The sequence below is a fragment of the Prionailurus bengalensis genome, chromosome C2 (assembly GCF_016509475.1).
Source record: "Prionailurus bengalensis isolate Pbe53 chromosome C2, Fcat_Pben_1.1_paternal_pri, whole genome shotgun sequence".
Lineage (NCBI taxonomy): Eukaryota > Metazoa > Chordata > Mammalia > Carnivora > Felidae > Prionailurus > Prionailurus bengalensis.
Genome location: NC_057350.1, coordinates 77,756,238 through 77,776,930, shown reverse-complemented (window position 1 = coordinate 77,776,930; position 20,693 = coordinate 77,756,238). Strand labels below are relative to the sequence as shown.

The following is a 20,693-nucleotide window of genomic DNA, read 5'->3' as shown; positions in this document are numbered from 1 at the left end:
GTCTGTAGGTATGGTCACAAGATGTGGTAACTTTCTTTCATCCATGGAATAAGCCAGAGAAAGTTACCATAATTTATCACAACAGTGCTGTAATATCTTTAAACCAGGCAAGGACCAAGTTTCATTTTAAACTATTACATTTTATGAGGCTCTGTTTTACCGTTCAAACGCATCCTTTTAAGCCTGGGTGTTTACTCATGGTACATGATCATGATACGGCACACAAAAGTGCAAAATGAATACTTGTTGACTGATCAATTTTGTTTTACAGCTTGATCACTTAGACTTTTAAAATAGTTATGTTGCTTTCTTGATTCCTAGTGTATCAAACTATAATCAATTTTAATTCTTTAATTTTAATTACTAAATTTGTTATTTTAAAAAGATAAATTTTACCCACCAGGGGCACCGATACTGCAATGTAAGGCACTTCTTTGTTTTTGTTTTGTTTTATTTTGTTTTGTGTTTAGAAAATAGAATGTGTTCTATCTCTTCCTAAGTCATGAAAATACTCTGGAGAATAACATCAGTTAGTATCTTAGATTCTCCTTCATGGATTATAAAGAATACAATGTGGTAACAAAACTTAATAAAATAGATTACTTGCTCACAACCACAAAAACACACCAAAAACTAAACAGCAACAAAAGTCATGTCTCAGTTACAAAGAATTCCAAAGGGCACACTCATGTTCTCACGCACTGAGAGGTGGAAAACAGAAAAACAGGAAAGAGGTTCAAGGTGGTGAATTTTATCAGTAACTGTAGTTTTCTCCAAAAAACATAGGTGCGCATCTCTGATTGTAAATTATTCTGGGAAGGATAGAGAGCTTGAGGAGAACTAGCATTAGCACTAAGAATTTATTTTTTTTATTCAGAAAGAGAGAAATCTTTGACATCAAAATTTACATTAAATTTATGCACACTTATTTAAAAAAATAATGTTTCTATTTGTTAGAGCAAGTTACTCTCACAGAGACTGAATTAACCTGCAAAATGGGCTCATACCAGAAAAGGAATACTGTGATCAGAGCAATGGTTTCTTGTATGAACTACAAATGATTCACATTTTAAAAAATTGTATGTAAGGCTCACCCAATATATGTATAGTGTGTATCAAAGTTGAACAGCATAGTGAGTTAGGATGGCCGTGTTGGTGTAAAACTGATGGACCCAGCCTCAATTTAGAGAATGTTAGTGATTATCTCATCCAGCTTCTGTATTATGCAGCCAGGAAAACTGAATCATCACACTTGGGAAGTAAGTTTCTCAAGGTCACAGCAGAAAAGTGGCTGTAAGTCTCATGAGGGTGGCCACAAGGTCTAACTTGCTCACATTCTATCACCACACATAGCACAGTGCTTGGTACATGGTAGGTATTCTACAATCATTTTGAATGGACCAATGAGTGAAAAAATGATGAATGAAAATACTTCCAGGAATAGAAGTTTGACAGCATCTAGGCAATTAGGATGGTTGTTTAAAGAGGCAATGCCAGGTGCCTCTAGAAGCTGATGTACCGTGGCACATTTTGAAGTAATTTTAATTCTCTTAAATCTTTTAATTTATCAGTGGTATTTCCTATTCAGTAGAGTTATAGCTCTTTGAAGAGCCTCTTTATCAACTCTAGCACAGGACACTCAACTTACTGAACTGTACTACATATAACACTGCTCACATCTACATTATGTCTTCGGGAATGATGATGGGCGAAGACACTTCTTTCTACCCTACCCCAGCTAACTGAACACTCAGTAACAGGCACTTGGAGCAATGATAGTATTCACTCTAGAGGCAGTTTTCAGAAATAAAGAGGAGCAGGAGAGGGATGAAAGTGAGAGGGTGGAGGCTATGAACATTTAAACTGCTTGATGAAGGGAGAAAAGCTGTTAGACTTGTTATAATTGAAAGAACATATGCAGGCCTCAAAGAAGTATTCAGGCAATTGGAAAATACCTTTTCAAGTACAGGGCAAAGGGAGGAAGTCAACAGCAGGTGTTGCTATGTAAACAAGTCAAATTTAGGTGAAAAAAGAGTAGGCATGTTTCATCATGGATTCTTGGAAGCTGTTCTTTGCAGATTTAAGTGGATAATTGAGACTGACATTTAAAGTGGCAGGAGACAGTCTGGGCAATAGCTTCCATATTCCAAATAGTCAGGTTCAAGTGCAAGAGAGGTCTTCGTAAACAGAGTTGATGGCAGTCTTTTGTGTTAGAGCAGGGGTCACTAAGACTGCTTAGGGACCCAAGTGAACTTCCAGCCTCCCTCCTCATCTCGACAAACAAAGGCTTGTCCCTGGTGGAAGGAATGAGTTTTCACATTACAGTGAGGGCTCAGGGATGTGGAAAAGGCCATCTCTGTCTTATTGGGAGACACATCAGAAGTATAGTAAGGAGGAGTTTGCAGCCCTCCTGGCACATTTGAAAGTTGAGAAAGTAAGTGAAAATCTTCCCCGTGCCTGGCAGTGCTATGTGAGGGGTTTGTTTGGTCACCTCCATAGTCAATTGGCAGATCCTCCCTGGGGATATTTTCATAATTGACTGCATCATCCGGAAACTGGGGAAATGTGCTGGCAATTCTTCTGGGATGAGAGGAGAGGGCACTGTAGTTAGCTGATAAAGTGTCATCAATGGTATTGAGGTCTTTTAATCCAAGTGTTTGAAGAACCCAGGGATCCACAGGGGGCCCAGGTTGTTCTTCACAGTTAGCAAATTCACCGGAGAGGTTTCTCTTGGCATTTTTGTGATGGGGGATCTCAGGAGGAAAATACCTTTGCTCTTTGGGTTTCCTCTTTCCCTTTCTGAATTTTCCACATGCTTTGGAAAACTCATCTGATGACAGTAATTTCTAGGAAAGTAGCATTTGAAAATATACAGTCAGATAGTCAACCAAGATCATTTTCTTTACTGTTGTCTAATTAAAACTCCTTCAAATATTAACTAGTCACTTTAACTCCTTAGAAAACTTGATTAAAATTCTATTCTCTCTGTCTCTGTCTTTGTCTCTGTCTCTGTATCTGTCTCTCTGTCTCTGTCTCTCTGTCTCTCTCTCTGTCTCTGTCTCTCTCTCTCTCTCTCTCTCTCACACACACACACACACACACAAGTGATTGAATTAACTTCTGTTTCCAACTTAAAATCTATAATGACAAGTTACTACCTGGAAACTACAATTCATGTTTTTTACTAATCATTTAAAAGTTGAGAGAAAAAATAATGTCTTTAAATTTTCAATTCAGGAAAGTAATTATTATAATAATGACAATAATAGCAACTATCATGTATTGAACACTGGCTACATGCATAATGTCATTTTATATGGGTACTGTTAAAATCTTCCTTAGCGAGGAAACTGAGGCACAGGCATATTAGTGACTTGCTAAGGATCATGCGGCCTAGATTAAATCGAAGCCATGTGATTCTAGACAGAGCAACTGATTGAAAAGAGTAACTAACACTGCTTCTTCTTGTTCCATTAACTTTCATAACACTTTCGTGTGATATGTATTATTCTACATCTTGGACAATTGGAAAACAGAGAGAAAAAAACCTGTCTAATCTATATCATTTACTAATTTAATAAATGTCCTTTGTTTTACAAAATGGTGGCTGGACTAAGGAGCCCAAGCTAATAACTGTGAGATGTGCTCCCTTTTTTAACAAAGCTAACTGGATTGTAAAGGAGTCAGATATGGTATCTTTTCTTCTCTGAGCTTTTATGTTCAGTAAAAATGGCAAGAAGCATAATCAATTTAAATTAAATAATATCAAATAACGTAGCTTGTCTAGAAGCAAGGAAAAGATTGATGACAGAAGCAATAAGTGTAGCAAAATGACAAAAAGATAACAGAAATATAAAACCCAGAGAAAGGAAGAAGAACAGGAAGAGACTATGGACAAGCTATAAGTCCTTGAGTTAGAAATAGTCTAACTCATTTAAGAGTATGAGAAAAACGATTCATTAAAAGATAACATAATTGGTGATCTATAACTGCCACTCAAGAAATCTGGGCTCCAGCCATATTCATAACAGTTTAGAGCTGAGGAGATTTTCAACGATCTTTTAGGCCATGTATATCCAGATGAACATAACTGAGGCTAAGTGAGAGAGCGATTTACCGAAAGTCAATCTGATGATAAGAAGAACTGAGTGTCTTTCGGATCTGATTCCCACTGCAGTGTTCCATCCATTTAGCTCTCTGTCTTTTGATTAACCTCTGTTGTCTTAGCAATTCCCTTGACTGGCTTGATTCTTAAGCAACTTTTGCTGTAATACATGGCTAACATCTGCAGTCTAGATACTTCTAAGAAATGATACATAAAAATTCTTGTGAAAGTGCTATATTTCCTTTCAGAAAACTCCATCTAACCTAGAAATGCCTTTGAAGCCATGCTGTTCAGTACACCTTCTACAATTAATTAAGCAGTTTTACCCAAATTACCTCCATTCTCAAATCACTGCTGTGTTTTTATAAAAGGGATAGTTACATACCTTGGCCTTTTCCTCAAGACATTTAACCAAAGCAGAATTCAGGTATTGTCTAAGGTGATTATTCTCTTCGTGTAACCTAGCAAGTTCTTCTTCCTTCTGCACCAGAGTATCTTGGAGCTGCAAAAAAGCATACAATGGTGAAGGCTGCTCTACTATATTGACTTTGTAACCTTATAATAATGCCACTGATCCTTAACCTGCTTAAACTTGATCATTATTCTATTTGTTTTACAAACTCAACCTCCGGGAGCCCTTGTCCTCTAACGCCTAAATTCAATCTACACCCACCTACCACCTGATTGTTCAGTTTTGTGCTCTGAACTTCTTATTCATTGCAAAGTGTTTGAAGAGATTATATGACTTTTAAGATTGCAACCACAAGGGAATCGGGAAGGTATGTAGGAAAATGAGCTGCGTGCAACTGTTTAAATATAGAAAAAAGGATTTAGAAAGGTTTCGCTGGACTCCTTCCTTGCACATTAAGAAAAGAAGAAAAACAAGGGGGGCTGGCTTCCTTCATCCTCAGATTGGTCTGTTTATATATCCACTAGATCAAATTATTCTCTCAGGAACAACAACAAATAAAACGTGATAAATGAAGCAATCTTTGCAAAAACTTTGTAATCATCATCCCTCTCCAAGTGATGAGCTATGTGTGTGTTTTAAAAATACTATCACACACAATATACCATTTGGTCTTTCAAGCAGCCATCTGAGGAAGGCAATATAAATATTTCAATTCCATAGGTATGGAAAAAGAGGATTCAAGAGGTCATAGGACTAAAATGTATGCAGTCAGGTCCTGACTATAGGGCCCCCTAGAGAGTTTTGATTGTTGTTGTTGAATTTGTTGTTTTTGTTTTCTTCCCTGTGACACTGATCACCTATCTTCCTGTCCACCTCTGTGGACATTTACCCACTGTGGTTCTAAATTGCAAGTCAACATATGAATTTAACAAGGGAAAAGAAGCAAAGTAACATTAAGGGGTGATGTTAAGAACAAACTACATGCTAAGTGAAATGAGTCAGACTGAGAAAGACAAATACCATATTAATTCACTCATATGTGGAATCTAAAAAGCAAAATGAATAAGCAAATAGAAGGCAGAATCCTATAAATACAGAGCATAAATTGTATTCTCTGTCAGAGAGAAGGGGATGGGGGAGGGGCAACATGGGTGAAGAGTAGAGGCAGATAAAGGTTTCTAGTTATGTCATGCATTAGTCATGGGGATAAACGGCACAACATAGGGAATACAGTTAATGATATTGTAGTAGTGTGACAGCAGTATATCTGTATGGTGACAGATGGTAGTCACCCTTGTGGTGAACACAGCATAATGTATAGAGAAGTCAAATCACTATGTTGTACACCTGAAACTAACGTAACATTGAGAGACAACTATACTCAAATAAGTTTAAGAATAAAATAAAAGTAAAAAAAAAAAAGAATGGACTGCATTTGCATGGAACATGTCTGCCTGGTTATACATACCTGCTTGTTTCTGTAGAGCTGAGAGGAAAGCTGAGCCTCTTCCCACGAACATGAGTTAGGAACAGGGAAATTGGAGTCACTGGATGATTCTATGTGAAAATACCAAATGGATAACTGAGAAAACACACTTGGGGTTTTTGTGTAATGCAGAGCTCATGGAGGGATTTCAGACAGTTTAATGGATCCAATTACCTTTCTAAAAATAGCTATTGCCTCCTTATAGGAAACAAAACATTTAAAGCTTCCAGAAGGGATAAACATGCTATGAAAGACAAATATTTATAGACTATATGCCAAAATGGCTAAAGGGATGAATTTTGAAGAGCTAAGAGGTTACATTTCTTCCTAATATATAAACTCCTGCTGGCTAAGCTTATAAAAACCATCCCATCTGCATTAGGAATTCACTCAAATATTTATTGATCCTTCCCCTGCTAGGCATAACATTGCAATTCCACTATGTTTTCCAAGTTTCTATCTTATTTTCTAAGGTTTAGCATTTGATAACATAGTGTTTGCCTCTAAAATCAACTCCTACTTTTGATGGTGTCATTTTTCCCCAACCATGAAAATCTTGGCCTGTTTGCTTATCCATTAAAGCTGATGGAGAGTACATATTCAGAATTATATGTGGTATCACTTTCTACTTGAAAATAATTTGGATCTTGCTTCTCTGAAGACCTTGATGGAAATCTCAAAACTGTACCCTGAATTCATGTATTTCAAATGTCATCATTCGTATGTTTCTTATGCTTTTGTAAAGAAGTTTTTTTTTTCATATTTGATAGCAAACTATACCTACCAGTAAAAACTATGCTTATGCATGCTATAGGTTTACTTTTGTTTTATTTTCCTCATCTAGTACAGTTTTGACTCTTGCTCATCTCTACGGAAACTGAAATATTCCTGAAATATTTTCAACTAAAGTAAAATGATGAGTAAGGAGACAAGAATAAAATTGTATACAGTTTGGTTTTATATTCTTGGGCATTCTGTCTTCTCTGTTGCTTGTGGTAGAAAGACAACACTGAACAACTCCCTTCCTGAAATATAAGTGTGTTTCATTATGTTGGGGGGGTTTTGTTTGTTTGTTTTCTGAAATTCAAAAAAAAAATAATATGACAGAAGCAGGAGTACACATATTTAATGGTGAAGTGTCTACAAGTTTTTCTAGAAACCAGATTGCTAATATAGAAATTCCTTTAATATTTATAAGAACTATTTACTCAGCCCCCAGTGAAAATTAATACATGATTTTCCATCAATGTTATCTTTCCCTCCAAAATTGAAGTCTTCTTTGAGCAAAAAGGAATCATTTTTCCCCCCACTTACAAGATACTATTCAACTCTAAGAGAACAGATAGAGAACAAACTGAAGGTTGATGGAGGGAGGTGGGTGGGGGATGGGCTAAATGGGTGATGGGCCTCCTGAATAGGAGGGCACTTGCTGGGAGCACTGGGTGTTATATGTAAGTGATGAATCACTAAATTCTACTCTTGAAAACAATATTATACTATATGTTAATTAAATAGAATTTAAGTAAAAATTTGAAAAAAAAACAAACAAGAAACAAAACCATGACCCAGTTAAAAAGAAAAACAAACCAAAAAATAAATAAATTTGGCCAAGAGCTTTGTAAAAAAAAAAAAAGAAGAAAGAAAGAAAGAAAGAAAAAGAATAGCTATTCATTTTAGAGAAAGAGGAAAGGGTACCGAGATAAATCATTTTGAAAGATAACTGTTGTTCTGATTTGGCTTTCCTTTCTAAATAAACTTTTTAAAAATAAACATGGTATGGATGCAAAAAAAAAAAAGACAATGTTCATAGGACTTCCTTATGAAATAAAAGCGTATATTAGTATTTTTTCTCATCTCTCTCTTATACCCAGGGAAACTTTCCTGAATTCCAAAAGAAATGCTCCAACTGGTATCTTGACTACAAAAGCATCTCACTAATATTGTTTATAAATCTTTGACCCAAAACCAAATTCCCTCAGTGGGTTGGAAATCTCCAAAAACTATAAAGTGTGGGGAGAAATATATCTTGTCCAGTGGGCAAGGGGAAGAATCTCATTTTCAATATATGACAGTACAGAAAATCAGGTTATTTAGGGTGTAAAATGCAGGAGTCTTTGTGCTTTCCTCAACTTCCCATACCATTTCTTCTTCTACAGAGTTCTAGCCCATGATGCTTTGCAACTATAGGTGCTGGAAATGGGCTTCAGACCTACCGGGAAAGCAGAAGAGCAGAACTTACCCTGAGCCTGTGGTGCTTGTTGGGGCTCTCTGTTGTCCAGGAGACCAGCAGCCCAGAAAGAGACCCAAGTCTCCGTGGAAACGTCAACACTAGATTCTGACGTTGTAGTGGAATACGGGCAATTATAGCTCTGGCCTCCTACAAAGTACTGGTCTTGGCAAGGCAGAACAGTGTTCTGTGAAATTCAGTATGAGGGATCAGGGTGGGGGTGGGGAGGGTCCCAGGAGATGGAATGATTGGGATTTGGAGGGGGATAAGGGTGGGAGAAAGAGGCACAAATTACATGCAATGAATCAAAAACAGTACAGGTGTTAAGCATAGATCCCAGATTAATTCAAGTGGTCAAAATATAATTACTAACAGGGAATCAGCTCCTTGGGTTTACCCAGTAGTTTCCTTAGGCTCTCTCAGCAAAGAACAGGCTAGTATTGGATGGACCAAATTTGTAAATATCCAAGAGTATTTTCTGTTGCCATGACTCAGTCATCTAACAGGCTATCCAGGATCTAAGTAAAAGGAATTCTACTTAATGATTGAAAGATATATGGACTATTTGGCTCTTTCTAGCAATACCTTAATTATATTTCTAACAACGTTAAAAGACAAAGAGCCCAGAATGCTAAGGCTGAAAAGGACTGAACATGACATATAAGGAAACCTCCTTATCTTTGCTTCTTAGTTTCTGAATTACACACCTGCTCCATCCCTTCCTTCCTCCTTTCCCTGGCTTTAAATGCTGCTGGATCCTATAGTGGTCGAAACTGTTTGAGATGGATGTATAGACATATAGATACATTCCAGAGATAACCACATACATTTTGCTCCTAACTCCAAGCACCGGTACCTATAGTCACTCCAAGTAAACATATCATTAAAGCTGAAATATGTTAGTCAGCAGAGGCAGCAGGCTCTAGATCTCTCCAGCACTAGGTCTCAGTGCCCTTCCAAAGTTATCTTGCCACTACTAACTGCCTGGCATGTATTCTCCACTGTGTTCTGAGCCAGCGAACACCCTCCTGCCCCCGACTCCTCAAACTTCAAACACACAGTCTTTCCAAATGTCCAAGCAGGGGCAGGTATGCAGCCTTCCTGGGTTAATTTGTACAACAGCTCATTCTTAATTATTTGTCAATGTTTAATCAGGTAAAAGCCATTCATTTCAGCAGAGTCCAGCTTTGGACAAACTCTTTTTGACCACTACAAGTCTTTTGTTGACTTGAGGACTTTTTGGGCATAACATAAACAGCGAGAAAACAAGAAGAAGGAAAAGGAGAGAGAGAGAGAGAGAGAGAGAGACTTAAGCTAATTAAGTCACAATTTGTTAATATCCTCAGTAAGTTAAGTTTTGAAAAAGTCCAATCTTTTGGGCAAATCCAGCTTGGGCAGTGCAGACCAAAGAAATTCAGCCAAAAGTTTATCGAGCACTATTTTCTTTTATTCTAAAAGCATGTTTGTAGGCTCTTTCCCTGAGGTTATTATTGGAATCAGAGCTGAACTATTATGCAATTGACACCTGAGAAGAAAACAAACCTCAAATACCTTGGACTAGCTCAAATCCGAATGTCTGCAAATATGTGCATAATCTAGAGGAAGAAGTAGAATGAAAAGTGAGTGCGGGGGGGGGGGGGGGGAAGAAAGTTGGGAGAAAGTACAGAGAGTAGAAATAACACAAGAAGGTAAAAGGATGAGAGAGATGGGGAATGAGAGACTGAGGGAGCAGAGACAGGGAAGAAGATAGGGGAGAAGTAGATGGGGCAGCAGAGAACACCCCTTTTAGTGGGCAGGTAGCAGAGAAATCTTGCATCCAAGGTGGAAGAAATTCTAAATGCAAAGTCTACTAGCTCTCAGAGCCCCCCGGTTTCCCCAGCGTATTACCTAAACCCCAGGTCCTCACTTACCATCTTGCAGTGGAAGAAGGCGCTGCAGAAACTGAGCCCTCAATTTTTCGGTAAAGCCTGTAGGAGCTTTAAATGGGACTGAGGGGAGGAGCTAGGAGAGGCGAGTTCTAATCTGCGGGAGCTCCCGGTGACGCCGGGGACTCCCGGCGAGCGCCGCCCTCTGATTTGGTGCGAGGCTGTCAAACTGGTGACGTAGGTGAGGAGACGTCAAGCCAAAGTCTCTGGCACTCAAGGCGAACGCCGCGCGGGGACCCGAGACCTGCCGCCACCTGCCGCCGAGCGCCCGGGTGCGCTGCGCGGCTTCGAAACCCGAAACCCGCGCGGTGCCTGTCGGCGGCCCGCTCGCCGTCCGCGGTCGGCCGAGGGTCGGCGGTGGCGGGACCGCGCTGCCGGCCCGGCCCGACGGGGCGAACCCGGCTCCCCCTGCAGGGCGGGGCGGACTCGTCGGCTCTGCCGCCGGAACTAGGGAAAAGCCCAACGCGGCGTCTCTGGGATGGAGCAGACCTTGGGGAGCGGACGCAGCACCCAGACTTAACACTGCCCCTGTGTAGTTCCTGGCCACGTGATCAATGCCAACCTAATGTAGGACCTGGTGAACGGACTGGCTTTCCCCCCTCTTTTTGATATATCTCATTTTCCCCAACTCCCGAGGGGCGTGTGAAACGGGAAGATGATCTATATCTATTCTAGAATTTAAGTTTGGGGAGAATAGCTGTTCCCGTCCATTGTGTTCACTGCCGTTTCCAAAGTGCCTGGAACAATCTCTAACCTGTCATGGGTGCTCAATAGAGAATTAAAATACGGGGGTGGGGGGGGCGGCTGGGGGGCTTAAGCTTCTGACTTCAGCTCAGGTCATGATCTTGCAGTGCGTGAGTTCAGGGGAGTTTGAACCCCATGCCCTGTGTGGGGCTCTGTGCTGACCGCTCAGAGTCTGGAGCCTGCTTAGAATTCTGCCTCTCTCTCTCTCTCTCTCTCTCTCTCTCCCTTCCTCCTCCTCCCCGTCTCATGCTCTGTCTCTCTCCTCAAAACAAAGTAAACATTAATATTTTTTTTTAAATAAAAAGAATTAAAATACAAATTTAAGAGGCGCCTGGGTGGCTTGGTTGAGCATCCGACTTTCAGGTCATGATCTCAGGGCTCATGAGTTGGAGCCCCAGAGCCCTGCCTTGGGCTCTGTGCTCAAAGCTCAGAGCCTGGAGCCTGCTTCAGATTCTATGTCTCTCTCTGCCCCTCCCCTGTTCACACACTCTGTCTCTCTCTCTCTCTCTTAAAAATAAATAAACATTAAAAAAATTAAATATAAAATACAAATTCAACAACCTAAAGTGTCTGTCTCTGTGTTAGCCCTAGCTTCACAATTACTATTATATAGAATAAATAGTTACGATTACCAAAAAAAAAATGCTTCTCAGTTAAGGTATTTTATTTCCCCCATCTTTTCTCTTGAATTTTATTCTCATGATTTCTGTGATGTTACATCCAGAGGAGAAAAAGGAGTAATATCATCTTTAAAACCATTCATCTACTTGGGGCACCTGGACGGCTCCGTCAGTTAATAATGGGACTTTGGCTCAGGTCATGGTTCCCAGGTTTGTGGGTTCCAGCCCTGCATCAGAGCTTCTGTCTCCCTCTCTCTCAACCCCTCCCCCACTTAGTCTCTCTCAAAAATAAACAAACATTAAAAAAATTATCTACCACTAATAGCCAACTCTTATGTCAAATGACAATAACCTAAGGGGTGGTTACTCTTTATTTTTTAAGTTTATTTATTTATTTTGAGAGAAGGAGAGGATAGAGCATAAGTAGGGGGGGAGCAGAGGGAGAGGGAGGTCATCCCAAGCAGGCTCCACACAGTGCAGCGCCTGACGCAGGGCTTGAACTCACCAACCTTGAGGTTGTAACCTGAGCCAAAGCCCCAGGCTTAACTGACAGAGCCACCCAGGCACCCAGGGTGTGGGTGCTCTTCTTGTCCCTGCTTTGGAGGATGACAAATGAAGTACTGAAGTTAAGAAACTTGACCAATGTTTACACGATTGGGAAGTGGCAAACTCTGGTTCCAGCATCCATGCTCCTATCACAAGTATGGTTTTTTACTCTCTTGGACTTCTTTCCACTGCACATGATAGCTATTTATGCAATGGCCATTTTTGTGGATTGAATTATGTTATCTCAGGATTTATGTTGAATCTCCAACTCTGAATGTGATGTATTCAGAGACAGGGCCTCTAAAGAGAGAATCAAGGTTAAGAGGTCATAAGGGTGGTGCCCTCATTTAATAAGACTGATGGTTATAAGAAGAGGAAGAGACACCAGAGATGATATGAACAGAGTAAAGGTCATGTGAAGACAAGGCCAGAAGGTGGCCATTTGCACATCAAGGAGAGAGATCTCAGGAGAAATCGTTCATCCTGCTGATACCTTGGCCTTGGACTTCCAGCCTCCAGAAATGTGAGAAAATAAATTTTCTTCATAAGCCATCTCATCTGTAGTTCTTGTTATCGAAGCCCTAGTGAACAAATGTGGGCATGGTGTAGGGATTGAGAAAACTTTGGATTCTGGCGTGCATCGTCCTTTCTCTAAACCAGTTCTGACCTTTATTTATTCTGGGTTGGATTGTGCCCATCATCCACAGCACTTAGCAATGGCTAACACACAGCAAATGCTCCTTACGTGTTCTGTGTTCGACATTAAGGAAGGTATGGAAGAGGAAGAGGAGGAAGGCATCAGACTTGGTAGATAACCCTTTCTCCTGTTCCATACAGTTTGTTCACATTTTTAAGTGAAGGATACCAGGTTTGGGATCATTGCCTGGAAGATACTGCCTGGGTTACAGGACATGACTCATTGCGGTGAGATTGCTCTCACGGCATAAGAGGCAGGGATACCCTGGCAATATACCCTCCCCTGAGATGATGGGAGAAACAGATAAAAACCCATTTAGGTTATGAGAATTGATGCTCTTGTTCAGGGCAAAGAAAATCCTAATCCGTTTTTGTGATGAGCACCAAAGGAAGAAAAAGGAGGATGGAGTTGTTTTGTTTTTGGAAACTCCTAAATTGGATATGTGAACCTCTGGAAGATCCAATTTCCTGACTCTAAAAATGACCTAAAATGGGCAAATGAAACAAAACCTGGTTGAAACAAAAGGGCATAGGCTTTGGATCCAAATATACCTACATCCCAGTTCTTGTTCAACTCTCTGAGGCAGAAACAACTAGGGCTGTATTATCATGGTCTCCAAATTCTCAGCTCCTCTGATAAATTAAGAAAGAAATACCTACCTGAGAAGCTTATTAAAAAGCTGAGCAATAGTGCTTGAAAATTCCAAATTCACTGCCTATGTCATGAATAGCAACTATTATTGTTATATGTGGAGGACCCTTTGAACGTATACACTGCTGTGCCTTGCCTGGTAAAAAAAGAACTGAAAATAAAAGCTACATTTATTAAGCAGATTTTTTGAGGGCTAGATATATTTTTTAAGTCTTTGATGGACTTTAGCACACAGATGTTTCATAAATCATTAGCTACTTTAGCTTAGTGGGAATGGGAGTGTATTTGGTGGCAGAGGATCCCTAAAGTTAAGCCATGAAGAGCTATGGACAAGTGAACAGAAGTCTCAAGATACAGCTTACCTGACATCATAAATGATGGAAAATTTTCCAAACCCTTAAGGTCTGATTTAAGCATATCTTTTTATTTAAGATCTACTGCTTGGGGATAAGCCTTATTTTTTCGTTTGTTTGCAGATTTTTGTTTTTGCTGTTGTTTTTGTTTTTGTTTTTGTTTTTGAAAAATGAGTCAAGAGGCACCCAGGTGGCTCAGTTGGTTAAGCATCTGACTCTGGATTTCGGCTCAGGTCAGGATCTCACGGTTCATGAGATTGAGCCCCATGTTGGCCTCTGCATTGACAGCACGGAGCCTGCTTGGGATTCTTTCTCTCTTTTTCTGCCCTTTCCCTACATGTGTGTGCATGCTCTCTCTCAAAAATAAATAAATAAACATAAAAAATGTTTAAAAATGAGTAAAGTAAGCAATAATCTGAAATCCTTTGACCATTTTTTTTATTCACATTTTGAAAGAAAGAGGTGCAACTTCTCTGGTGATTGCTTTTTCTACTATAAACAATAAGATCGGTTAAAACCTGTCTTGCGTATTGTGGCTGAAGAGATGGTGTTAAAAAGGTGGTAGCTAATAACAGCCCAGTTGCTGAATTGGGGTACTACCTCCTGCCAGGGCAAAGAAATAATAAAATAGAAGGTAATTTGACCTGCACACAAACCATGTCTGCAGACAGCAAAGGGTAGTGTGTGACCAGTAGTGGGCCAAGGAAATAAACAGATTGGCATATGGAATGTTCTTTCATTTCTCCCCTGGAGGACACTTTATTTGATTACCTCGTTAGTGAACTCGGTAGCATGTATAATAACAGAACAGTTTAAAAATTCTCTTTACAAACATAGCCTCTTCCTATAGCGTCAACAGCTGAATCTCTAGGCAATAAAAGAAAGATTGTATTTCTGCTTTCACATGGAGGGAAAGAAAAGCATAACCCTTAGAGAAAATTCAGTTGGGCAGATGATTTCCATTGGGAAACTTAACACTTGCATATTTTGTTTTAGCATGTCTGGAGAACTATGACACGTTTTATTTGTGGAGGCATAGATTTGAGTTTCACCCTTCCAGAATACTATATGGAAATCAGTCATGCTGATATGTGCAGTCTTGCCTACTACCTACCTCCCACATGTCAGCAGAGTTCCTAGTAACCACACGTATGCAGTAACTTATGCCATGGTAAAAACTGTGTCTACATGAACCAAATATATTTAAATGTTTATTTATTTCGTTTTGAGAGAGAGAGGGAGTGAGCAGGGGAGGGGCAGGGAGAGACAGAGATAGAAAATCCAAAGCAGGCCCCACTCTGACAGCAGAGAGCCTGATGGAGAGCTCAAACTCATAAATGGTGAGATTATGACCTGAGCTGAAGTCAGAAGCTTAATTGACTGAGCCACCCAGGTACCCCAAAGGTATTTATACAAAAGAAAGTCAACTGTTGATTCTGGTAACACAAATGAACAAAAATATAAGTTTGAAAAATTATATCAGGTAATCAGCCAGAAAAGAGAAAGGCCCTGGACAAATTATAGAGGGAAATGTTGAATTGGGGCCTGACTAGATCTGTGCCATATAGAACTAAGGGAGGACAAGGAGATGAAGATTTATGATACCACTTTATTGGATGTTCCAGCCTGAATTTATTTCAATAGCTCTATAACCAGCTTTAACCCTCCATTTATGACTCATTAAGTGGTTGCTTAATTTTTCAGTTGTATTTGATTGTATTATGTTAAGGCACATCATACACTATGATAATATTCACAGATTTGAAGATTCTCAAGCCTAAGGGTATATCTCAAATATACTATCAAATATTAAGTGTCTACTTCATATTTGAGGGATAACTAGCAAATGTTTGCAGATCTATATTCATTGTACAAAGGAAGGCAAGACTTTTCTGCACTCTGTAGCATTGTCTTCTGGCCTTTCTCATAAAATGACACTTAGAAATAATACTTGTGGACATGCTGGAATAAACAGTTGAGGCTTATCCTGACAGTTGTCAGACTTGAGGTTTTCAATTTCTCTGAGACCCTATCAGGCCACCCTGAGGACAGGTGCATCAGTATTTCTCAGGGCTTTAACTCATCGTGCCTTGGTGCACTGGTAAGGAAGGTCTGCTCTGTGATAACCAATCTGGCCAAACCGGAATAAAATAATCTCAGTACTACTATAAGAATACATGCAAAACAGTGAAATTAGTTTTGCATTACCACAAAGGTTAGAGATGTGGAATCCCAAACAAACAAACAAAAAAATCAGATACAACTCCACTCCTCATTACTCCAGCCACATTAGAAAAAGTGAAAATATTGACTTATTATAATTACTATATATCAGAGATATGTTAATCTGGCTATGATTTAAAATGAAAGGAACTTCTGCTTCAGGAGCACTAGTATTTTCATAAACTAGGCTTCAGTGCCTTTATTGATCCTGAAATCCCTCTTAAGGATTTATGATCTAATGGTTAGTGGATGGATTGCTGACTGAGGCATTAAAACCCAGAAAGGTGAATTGGCACTGACCATGGCATCCTGTTTTATCCTGAAGATAATAGAAATAAGGATGTCCTTGGCTGGTTTCTTCAAAAACCTTAGTTCAGAGTGTAACAGGAAAACAGGACAATTGGAACTGGATTCCTTCTAGCCCTGGAATTATCAGAGAATCTGAAATAATGTGACATCCCTTCATGAAAATAAAACAAACAAATATGTTTAATATAAAATGTTAAGCTACAGTAATTTTATAATTCCATATTTTTAAAATCTATAATCTATAAAATGTTAACTGATTTCTTACTAGCCCAATTTTGTAGCAGAATCACTTTATTTGTAATCAAATCAAGAAACTTGAAGTTAGTGGTAATAAAATTTGGTGTTTCTAGCCAAACTTGGTTTTGCACATTTCTTTTTCACAAAATGAAAGCAAAATGCCAACCTCTAGTCAGTGGAAGCATTTATACATCCAAAACCAATCTGGGGCACCTGGGTGGCTCAGTGGGTTAACCCCTGACTTTGGTTCAGATCATGATCTCACAGTTCCTTGGTTCCAGCCTCGTGTCAGGCTCTGTGCTGATAGCTCAGAGCCTGGAGCCTGCTTTGGATTCTGTGTCTCCTTCTCTCTGCCCTCCCCTGCTCTCGCTCTGTCTCTGTCTCTGTCTCTCTCTGTCAAAAATAAACAAACATTAAACAATTTTTTAAATAAAGAAAAAATCTAAGAAAATACTAAGAATTGTAATTGTTATGAAATTAATAATGCTTAATGCCATTAAAATGAATAAGCAGAAGCATTAGAATATGAGTGAAGTACCATGCTAGCAGTAAGTAAAGCTCCCAAATCCTTAGAAGGCAACGGTGAACACAGTGCAGATCATCTGTTTTTGCTTCAGCCAACCAGAAGCCTTATTGGCTGTCACCTCTGGAACAGCAGCATTAGCACTGCATGACCAAATCATAGCCAATCTTAAACATACAAATGAATTCTAATAGCTTCATTTACAGGTGAAAGGGTACTAAAAGATAAGCAGGAAAATTGACTAGACTCTTTAAAAAATGGTTTATTGTCCCAGAATACAATTGGTAAAAACTCAAGTTGCATGTTGTAGAACTTATATCTTTTAAAAATTTTTACCAGCAATTATTCTGTCCATATTCTTTAGTCTCTCTATCTATCTAGAAGTGTATAAATGTTTATATTTGCATATATACACATGCATGTATCTGGAAGAATCCACGAAGCCCACTGTTTTGAAATCCTTACAGATGGGAGTGTAAAGATATTGGGGAACAAAGGCTCCTTCTCCACTCCTCACTTTTCTATTAGGAGGCAGCAATTCCCATGAAAACAGATGTATTTGATAGAGGAATTTGGAAAAAGAAAAGGAAATGTGTTTCCCACATTAATGTCAGCATCTGTATGACACATACTTTCTCTGATTCCCTTGAAGAAACCTTTCAGGGAAGGCTCTGTTCTAGTTAGACAGTGTCACCTGTGTGTGGCTGGCCATTGTCACCTGATAGAGCAATTAAATCTATATTATTCAGAAATGCTTATTAGGAAAGTTATTAGAACTACAAATGTAGGGGTGCCTGGGTGGCTCAGTCGGTTAAGTGTCTGACTTCGGCTCAGGTCATGATCTCACGGTTCGTGAGTTCAAGTCCCGCATCAGGCTCTGGGCTGATGGCTCAGAGCCTGGAGCCTGTTTCAGATTCTCTCTCTCCCTCTCTCTCTGACCCTCCCCCGTTCATGCTCTGACTCTCTCTGTCTCAAAAATAAATAAATGTTAAAAAAAAATTTAAAAAAAGAACTACAAATGTAAGTCATGTTTGACAAGCAAACTTCTTTAGAGCATGAACAGGAGAGGGCAGAGAGAGAGAGGGAGACAGAGAATCCAAAGCAGGCTCCAGGCTCTGAGCTGTCAGCACAGAGCCCAACACGGGGCTCGAACTCATGAACTGTGACATCATGACCTAAGCCGAAGTCAGATGCTTAACCAAATGAGCCACCCCTCAAACTTCTTTTTTTTTTTTTAAGTCATAAAGGTAACTTTTATTTCCATGTACCTATCTTTTCTGTCTGTTGCTTATTTGTTTCTTAACATAGAAGGGATAGAAAGGAGTATTCTTGTATGTGAAGAAATATATGAAGAAATAATTGTATCCTTTATAATAAAATATAAGTAGTTAGGAGAAAAATATATATGAAATTCAGCCATATGCAAATATATTTTGAGAACTTTAAAATGTCCTTATTTCTTTATCAGCAAGCACAAAAAATTTATAAAAGTAATAAATTTGAACAAAAATCATGTACAACTTTGTTCATCATATCAGTATAACATTTGTAAAAACTTTCTAAATGTCCAATAACAAGAAACTCTTTCATTAAATTATAGTATGCTCAGGGCATTTGAAGGCTCAGTCAGTTAAGTGTCTGACTTGGGCTCAGGTCATGATCTCGTGGTTCGTGAGTTCGAGCCCTGAGTCAGGCTCTGTGCTGACAGCTCAGAGCCTAGATCCTGCTTCAGATTCTGTGTCTCCCTCTCTCTGCCCCTACAGCACTCATGCTCTGTCTCTCTCTCTCTCTCAAAAATGAATAAAAACATTAAAACAAAAATTATAGTATGTCCATAGCATGGGGTGTGTACCTATAGGAAATGTTTTTGGAAAAAGTTAGACATGGGCAAACAATATTATATGAACTATATTAAAATGCATACAGTGTATTTATATGAATGAAAAAATGAGAATATACTAACATGTTAATGATACTTGTTTTAAGGTAACTATAATGATGATTCTATTTTTACCTTCCTACATATTTCTATAATTTTACAAGAAATATGTTTTGCTTTCATAATCAGAAAAAAGTTATCCAAATGTATGTGAAATCATACAGATGATCATTAGTGATGTATTTTTGTGGAATAATATCACATTTAAAACTAAAGCAACCTGAAGAATAGTGATAGATAATGTCTGCACGTATATTAATTAAAACAAATATTCCATGTTTCTACCTTTACCCATATGTGCAGTGAGAGGTGAAGTGGTTGTAGAAAAATACTTTATTTCCTCCCTACAAACTCAAAACCGTTTTAAAAATTGTACAATTCTACAGAAAGGAGAAAAATTACCACAAAATAGCCGCTTTATTTATTTATTTATTTATTATTTATTTATTTATTTTTAGTATTTATTTTTGAGACAGAAAGAGACAGAGCATGAACGAGGGGAGGGGCAGAGAGAGAGGGAGACAGAATCCAAAGCAGGTTCCAGGCTCTGCGCTGTCAGCACAGAGCCTAATGCAGGGCTTGAACTCACAAACCTCGAGATCATGAACTCACAACCAGGAGATCCTGACCTGAGCCAAAGTCTGAGGCTTAACCGACTGAACCACCCAGGCGCCCCCAAAATGGCCACTTCATTTAAATACTGCATTGTTCCAAAGCACCAGAAACTACAAAGATGTAGTGGGGCTCTGACACCAAGATTAAAATACAATAAAATACAAGAAGAATTGGGTCCTTTTTTTTAACATATAGAGGAGAAAATTTAAATAGGTCTGATCATAATCTTCAAAGGAAAACAAAAGTAGTAAAGAGATTAAATAGAACTAGTGCCAATAGGTAGAATCAACAAATTGGCAGTTACTAGTTTGAAAGAGAAAGGCATTTTGAACACTGAGTACTCTCTAAAGATAGAACTTGATACTCTATGAGCAGTGAGCTCTGGTTCACTAGCAAAACTCACAAGGAGGCTGGATTACCAGTAATCTCTGATGTTTCCCATTTCATTCACAGGCCAGTGATAGCAAGAGGATGTGCTCCTTCAAATTATTTCCAATAATAAGAATTCAAAATCCAACGCGATTTTGAGATTGGAAGTCTATCTTTGTAATTGATTTTCCACACATATCTTTAAAGGGACAAAGAATCCCTTGCCCTTTCTTATATAGGGACAGTTTTGCTGAGATTTAGTAGGAATTTCATGAGGATGAGGGGTGATTTGGAAGACAGGAAGGGGCAGCAGGGAGTGCAAATGTTGGCAGTAAAGCAGGATCACCGTTAATCCTCATTCCTAGAGCATCTTTTTTCTCCATTCTCAGGGTCACTTAGGTCCTTAGAACTAGTCCTGGTAAGTGTGAGGAGAAAACTTAGTGGGAAGATGGATATACTGATTTCAGCCCAGGCCTTAAGGGCTTAAGCCCTTAGGGGGAAAAAGAGAGAGACAACGAGAGAGAGACAGAGAGAGAGAGAGAGAGGGAAAATTTCTAGTGCAGAACATTCATGCATCATGTTACACTAACTCATAACTTATTAGGGTTCAAGTGAGTGACAGTTTATGGTCACCAAATTGAGCTTCCTCCTACATTGATGCCTGTGGGAACTTTGAATTGTAAGAAGACTAGGATTTCCAGAAAATTTTTTT

The 20,693-nt window shown here is 39.0% G+C and overlaps 1 protein-coding gene across 1 annotated transcript; it reads right to left on the bottom strand.

Annotated features, from left to right (window-relative positions):
- Positions 1–368: 368 nt before the first annotated feature.
- GMNC (geminin coiled-coil domain containing) lies at positions 369–8,946 on the bottom strand. The gene is made up of 5 exons (XM_043593296.1): positions 8,938–8,946; positions 8,243–8,417; positions 5,986–6,074; positions 4,491–4,607; positions 369–2,846 (listed from the first exon to the last, which is right to left on the bottom strand). The coding sequence occupies exons 1-5, from the start codon at positions 8,944–8,946 to the stop codon at positions 2,226–2,228; spliced, it is 1,011 nt and encodes a 336-aa protein (XP_043449231.1). The 3' UTR covers positions 369–2,225.
- Positions 8,947–20,693: the final 11,747 nt, after the last annotated feature.